The sequence below is a fragment of the Mustelus asterias genome, chromosome 12, assembly GCF_964213995.1.
Source record: "Mustelus asterias chromosome 12, sMusAst1.hap1.1, whole genome shotgun sequence".
NCBI classification, from domain to species: domain Eukaryota; kingdom Metazoa; phylum Chordata; class Chondrichthyes; order Carcharhiniformes; family Triakidae; genus Mustelus; species Mustelus asterias.
Genome location: NC_135812.1, coordinates 6,919,836 through 6,926,840, shown reverse-complemented (window position 1 = coordinate 6,926,840; position 7,005 = coordinate 6,919,836). Strand labels below are relative to the sequence as shown.

Sequence of the window (7,005 nt, the reverse complement as noted above, 5' to 3'; positions counted from 1 at the left end):
ATGATCTGTCTGGTCTTCTCTCCAGCTGATGGCATTTGCCCCTCATTGCGCTCCACCTTCATAGACACTGTAGCTCCCCCACGCCTGGTACCATCCTAAGCATTGAGGGTGTGTCAGCCGCCTGTTCAGCTACCAGGAGTTGGGTATTAAGGCCCTGTCTGGCCCTGCCCTTACCCCACAGCCACACGTGCAGTGCACTTCCAGCAGCAGCTGATAGATCATGCCATGGGCTGGGATCCTGCTGTACATTGTCATCTTTAAGTAGCATGGACCAATGCGCTCCCCTTCTCCCATAGCCGCTCTGGTTAGATCCAAGTTTTGTCGTGGAATTGCTGATATTTTTGGAGTTGTTGCTGAGCTGCCGCAAAATCCATTGACCCCATTTCTCTCTCTCCCATTTCAGCAAGGTGGCCCAGTGGTTAGCCCTGCTACCTCAGGGACCCAGGTTCGATTCCCAGCTCGGGTCACTGGCTGTGTGGAGTTTGCACGTTCTCATCGTATCTGCATGGGTTTCCTCCGGGTGCTCCGGTTTCCTCCCACAGTCCGAAGGACATGCTGGTTAGGGTGCATTGGCCGTGCTAAATTCTCCCTCAGGTGTACCCGAACAGGCGCCGGAGTGTGGCGACTAGGGGGTTTTCACAGTAACTTCATTGCATTAATGTCAGCCTACTTGTGACACTCATAAATAAACATTTTACTTTCAGCATCCCAGCTTTGTGGCAGGTGGGACAGTGACCCCAGCAAAAGAAGTGAGGGTGTGAGACGGGGAAATGATCTGGAAGGCGCTGTCTGAAAGGGTGGCAGAAAGAACGAATTTGCCGTGCTGTGGGGAAAGAGTGCGGCAATGGGACAGCTCCTTCAAAGAGCCGGCACACACGAGAGGGGCCAAATGGTCTGTAGGGAAAAGAATGAGGAGCGTTGTCACATAGTTTCTTTAGTCCATCATTACTGTTACCCCAATAGCAGAATGACACTGTCGACAGTACACCCGATGTACAGGAAACACAGCCAGGCTATTCAGCCCCTCTAGCCTGGTCTATAGTTTCATTTTGCCTGTCATTATTGCATTTCCCTTGATACTGTTACCCGACAGGAGTCTGTTAATCTCGCTCCTGAACATTTCAACTGACCCCAGCTTCCTCCGTGTTTTGGGGGCTTGTGATCCAGATGGTTCCGTATGAAACAGTGTTTCCTGATTTCACACCTAAATGATCAACTTACTGCAACCTAAAATTGAACCTTTACCTTTTGAACGGTCAGGATGGTGTCAGGGGTCACACACTCGTGTGCGGTCCCACTGACGGTGGCACCTTTCGGGCAGTGCGGTCACAGTGTTGAAGATTTCGGAGTCCGTGTCTGAACTGGGCGAGAATTAACAGGAATTTGGTGCCACGTCCTGTCTCCAAGAATGTATTTTTGTTTCATTTCCAGGTTAAAAGACCCGAGTAAGATATCCAGATCCCAGCGATTTATCATCTGGCTCACTGACACGTGAGTAGTTGCAATTAACGCAAAACTGCATTTGCCTGTTCCTCTGCGCTGGCCCAACCCCCCGGTCACTGGCCAGACCCCCCCCCCCGGTCACTGGCCAGACCCCCCCCCCCCGGTCACTGGCCAGGCCCTCCCCCCGGTCACCTGGCCAGGCCCTCCCCCGGTCACTGGCCAGACCCCCCCCCCGGTCACTGGCCAGACCCCCCCCGGTCACTGGCCAGACCCCCCCCCGGTCACTGGCCAGGCCCCCCGGTCAATGGCCAGGCCTCCCCCCGGTCACTGGCCAGGCCCTCCCCCGGTCACTGGCCAGACCCCCCCCCGGTCACTGGCCAGACCCCCCCCCGGTCACTGGCCAGACCCCCCCCCCGGTCACTGGCCAGGCACCCCCCCCCGCAGTCACGGGCCAGCCCCCCCCCCCCGGTCACTGGCCAGGCCCCCCCCCCCGGTCACTGGCCAGGCCCCCCCCCGGTCACTGGCCAGGCCCCCCCCCCGGTCACTGGCCAGGCCCCCCCCCCCCCCGGTCACTGGCCAGGCCCCCCCCCCCCCCGGTCACTGGCCAGGCCCCCCCTGGTCACTGGCCAGGCCCCCCCCCCCCCGGTCACTGGCCAGACCCCCCCGGTCACTGGCCAGGCCCCCCCCCGGTCACTGGCCAGGCCCCCCCCCCCGTCACTGGCCAGACCCCCCCCCCCGGTCACTGGCCAGGCCCCCCCCCCGGTCACTGGCCAGGCCCCCCCCCCCCCCCCCCCCCCGGTCACTGGCCAGGCCCCCCCCACGCTCTCACTCTCCCCCACTCCCTGTTGTAAATTTTTCTTCTTGACACAGCCCAAGATTGGAAGAGCTCATCTCTTGCAAGTTATGTCTATCCTGCCCAGATGCGGCATGGTGGCACACTGGTTCGCACGGCTGCCTCACAGCAGCAGGGACCCGGGTTCGATTCCCAGCTTGGGTCACTGTCTGTGTGGAGTCTGCACATTCTCCCCGCGTCTGCGCGGGTTTCCCTCCGGGTGCTCTGGTTTGCTCCAAAGGTGTGCGGGTTAGGTTGGATTGGTCGTGCTAAATTGACCCCTAGTGTCAGGGGACTAGGAGGGGATAAATATGTGGGGTTACAGGGATAGGGCCTACGTGGGATTGTGGTCAGTGCAGACTCAATGGGCCGAATGACCTCCTTCTGTACTGTAGGGATTCTATGAGGTGCAACATGCTGACGGACTCTGTATGTTGTGGTGTCCCATTGATCATTGGGCTGCCCGCGGTTTACATGGTCTGGGCAGTGTGTGGGTCCGTGCTCGGAGTGGGATGTGGTGAGGGAGCTCCCTTCGTGCAGCTGGTGTGAAGAGAGGTTGTTTGTCATGTTGTTTGTCATGTGAGTGACACTGTGGAAACCAATCAGACAGCACGGGAATTAACTCCATCCCGTTCGGAGCGGGGGAATTAACTCCATCCCGTTCGGAGCGGGGGAATTAACTCCATCCCGTTCGGAGCGGGGGAATTAACTCCATCCCGTTCGGAGCGCGGGAATTGACTCCATCCCGTTCGGAGCGCGGGAATTGACTCCATCCCGTTCGGAGCGCGGGAATTGACTCCATCCCGTTCGGAGCGCGGGAATTGACTCCATCCCGTTCGGAGCGCGGGAATTGACTCCATCCCGTTCGGAGCGGGGGAGTTAACACAATCCCATTCGGAGCACAGGAGTTAATTCCATCCCGTTCGGAGCGCGGGAATTAACTCCATCCCGTTCGGAGCCGGGGAGTTAACTCCATCCCGTTCGGAGCGGAGGAGTTAACTCCATCCCATTCGGAGCGGGGAGTTAACTCCATCCCATTCGGAGCACAGGTGTTAATTCCATCCCGTTCGGAGCGCGGGAGTTAATTCCATCCCGTTCAGAGCGCGGGAGTTAACTCCGTCCCGTTCGGAATGCAAACCTCAGCTGAGGAATTCTCCGAGTTAATTGTGATCTTTCTCATTTTTTCCCGCCCAGTTTACTGATGAGGAAATCTCTGTTGAGCACCTGAAGGCACGAGGAATCCAGGTGAAAGCTTTATTCTCTGCTGCCTTTGTAACTTTGGCTCTGACCTGCACCAAGTGATAGCAGATTGGGTTTTTTTTGTATCTGATGCACTGATTGGAATCTGGCAACAGTCCCTCGACTTGTGTCCTGACTATACAATCCAGGCTGGCGTCCCAGTGCAGCGGGGAGGGAGTGCTGCACTGTCAGAGGTGCCGCCCCCCCCCACCTCGCGCCAGGACATTACACCGAGGCCCCGTTTGATTGGACATTACAAACGTCAATGCTAAAAGATCAAAGTTTCATTGAGTCAGTCGCTGCCACCAACGGGAAATAACATCTGTCCTTTGTGGGATCTTTCTGTGCTCAAAATGGCTGCCATGTTTATAAGCATCAGTCACTGAGCTTTATAATGCAGGTGTTTAAAGTAAAGCTGCACTAGGCGATATGTAAATTCAGTCTTTGCCAACAGGATGTTGATTCCTCAATGCTAATTACTCTGATATCCTGATTGCTGGGGACACAGCCACACTGTTAATTACTGTAAATACAGCACAGAAACAAGGCACCTCGGCCCATTTAAACCTCTCCTGCCTCTTTGAAGGAACTATTCAATTGACCCCACCCCCAACCCACCCCCGTAGTCCTGCAAATTTCTCTGTCCTATCCAATTCCCTTTTGGAAGTTCCTGGGCAGCAGATACATGGGGAACACCACCACCCGCAAGTTCCCCTCCAAGCCACTCGCCATCCTGACTTGGAAATATATCGCCGTTCCTTCACTGTCGCTGGGTCAAAAATCCTGGAATTCCCTCCCTAATGGCATTGTGGATCAGAACATGGACTGCAGGGATTCAAGAAGGCAGCTCATCACCACCTTCTCAAGGGCAACTAGGGATGGGCAATAAATGCTGGCCCAGCCAGCGACGCCCATGGCCCACCAATGAATATAAAAATAATAATCTGCTTCCACCTCCCTTTCATGTAGCGCCTTCCAGACCACAACAACTCACCGTGTGAGAGACAATATAACAATCATTCGTCCACAACTCACTCTTGATGCTTTTGCCATTGTTTTAAATCTGGGTTCCCTGACTGAGGTGGATACAGCTCCCCCTCATTACTCTGTCAAAACAGCTCCTGAGAATCTCGAAACATTGAACAGGACAGAAGGGAGGCCGTTCGGCCCACCGAGTCTGTGCTTGCTCTTTTGAAGGGCAATCCAATTCAATCATCATAGAATCCCTACAACTGAAAGAGGCCATTCAGCCCATCAATCTGCACCGACCACACAATCCCGCCCAGGCCCCATTCCTGCAACTCCACACATCTACCCTGCCAATCCCCCTGATCCTACACACCCGCTCTTCCCGGGACCCCTGCAGTGCTGACCCCCCACCTCTCCCTCCCCCCCCGTGGCCCGATCACGGCCCCCGCTGCAATTCTTGGGCCAACCCTGACCCTCCCCCCCCCACCCCATCCCGGAGCGCCCCGATACACAGCCCCAATCGCTGCCCTCTCTCCATCCCAGACCAATCCTGTCTGCAGAGTGGCAGCGGCACCCCCCACCCCCACCGATCACCCCTAGGCCCCACCCGCAATATGCCCTTCCCCTTTGGCACTGCCCGATGCCTAATGGGCAGTGCCAAGGTGCCCCCTAGGCATAGGCCCTTGGGCAGTACCACCCGACCCCGTGAGGCCCTGATTGCCCCCCCCCTTCATTGCGGCAGGGTCTCCCGCTAGTTCCCTGAACGTGGGGAGCTAGCCTGAACCCCACCGGAATGAAGTACTCCTGGCGGGGTGGGAGATTCGATCGGGACCTAAAAGTTCCTGATAATGAACTGATAAACACATTTTAAAAAGATTTAAGTGACTTACCTGCCTTCCCGCCGTTTTCCAGCGTGGTCTGACCCGCGACTGTTCGCCGGCTCTGGGAGCTGCGCATGTGTTCCCGGCGCACGCGCAAATCCCGGTTCAAGGCCGGCGACGCGCGTCTCCCACCGCCACCCGCCAGAAACATTGTGGGTCGCGATGGGAGAATCGCAGCCGTGATCTCAACTGCCCTCTGAAGTGGCTGAGCAAGCCTCTCAGTTCCAAGGTGACTCAGGACGGGCCATAAATGCTGGCCAGCCAGGAACGCCCATGTCCCACAAATGTATATATTTTTTTTAATTATTAGATTAAATCTCCCTGTGAACGTTAACGGCCCCGACAGAAAACGGGAGTGGCTTTTTCAGCAGGGCTGGATCTGTGTTTGAATTGTTGGGTGGTGCGAGGGGAGGTGGGGGTTAAGACTGACTGCTTCTGTGGCTTGTTCCTCGCTGCCTGTAATCCGCTGCCTCGTTCCTTGTCCCGCGCAGGTTTACATTTGGGTGTTAAACGACAAGGAAGACTTCAAGAGAGCCTTCGACTTGGGAGCCACCGGCGTCATGACGGACTACCCAATCCAGCTGAAGGAGTTTCTGGAACACTATTCCCGCAAAGAGCAGTAGGAATAGAGTGGGGGGGGGGGGGGGGGGGTGGCAGAGGGGTGGGGTGTAAGAGGCCAGAAAGACCCCTCGGCCTGAGGCACGAGCTGCAGTGGTTTGATTCAGTATTTTTCTAACACAAGCATCCACCAGGTTCACTGCAGCAGGACCGGAATGGCTCAGAATCATTCAGCCTTATTTGTTATCAGTTAACTATAATTTATGGTCGCAGGAAGTGTTCCCTTTTTCCAAGTTGTTGACTTTGTTCGAAGCACCTTCCGAGGTTTTTGGAGCCCAGTTATTTGAGGCCAAGGTTCTTTCCCTTAGTCAGGTGATTGATCGGGAAGCTTGACCTTGTGTTACTGCCCCAGTGCAAGTTTATACGTGAAAAAACAAACTGGATTTTTATGAAACCCACAATCGTTGAAACCATCGCAGAATTTCGCAGCACGGGAGGAGGCCATTCGGTCCATTGTGCCCCTACTGGCCCTTCGAATCGCAGAATCTTGCAGCACGGAAGGAGGCCATTCGGTCCATTGTGGCCGTACTGGCCCTTCGAATCGCAGAATCCTGCAGCACGGAAGGAGGCCATTCGGTCCATTGTGCCTGTACTAGCTCTTCGAAAGAGAGGATCCAATCAGTCCCATTGCCCTGCCCGTGACCTGCAAATTCCTCCTTCCTTTTTTTTCCCCCTCTTGTTTTCAAGAATTTTTCCAGGTCCCTTTTTGAACGTTCATCCCTGAATCTGCTTCCACCAAACCTTGCCGGCAGCGCCTTCCAGATCGCAGTGTTTTCGAAACAAAATCCGAAGCGTGAATGGAACATTCTGGAAATGCCCAGTCCAACAACAAGTGGAAAGCCAATTGTTTGGAGTGTGGGCTGGAGGGTGAGTTCACATCCGGTCTCTTCAATGGGGGGGTTAGGCAGAGGGGGGGGGGTTTCTGCAGCAGGGTAACAGGGAAAATAGGAGCAGGAGGAGACCATTCGGCTCATCAAGCCGACTCTGCCATTCATTTTGATCATGGCTGATCATCAAATTCAA

At 55.6% G+C, this 7,005-nt stretch overlaps 1 protein-coding gene across 1 annotated transcript in view; it reads left to right on the top strand.

The window, feature by feature from the left end:
- Positions 1-6,018, top strand: part of LOC144501210 (lysophospholipase D GDPD1-like) — a 48,715-nt gene extending 42,697 nt beyond the window's left edge. Inside the window, 4 exon segments of the mRNA XM_078224653.1 lie at positions 1,432-1,491; positions 3,470-3,489; positions 3,492-3,520; positions 5,856-6,018. Of these exon segments, the coding sequence (XP_078080779.1) occupies positions 1,432-1,491; positions 3,470-3,489; positions 3,492-3,520; positions 5,856-5,987 (241 nt within the window). The 3' untranslated portion in view covers positions 5,988-6,018.
- Positions 6,019-7,005: the final 987 nt, after the last annotated feature.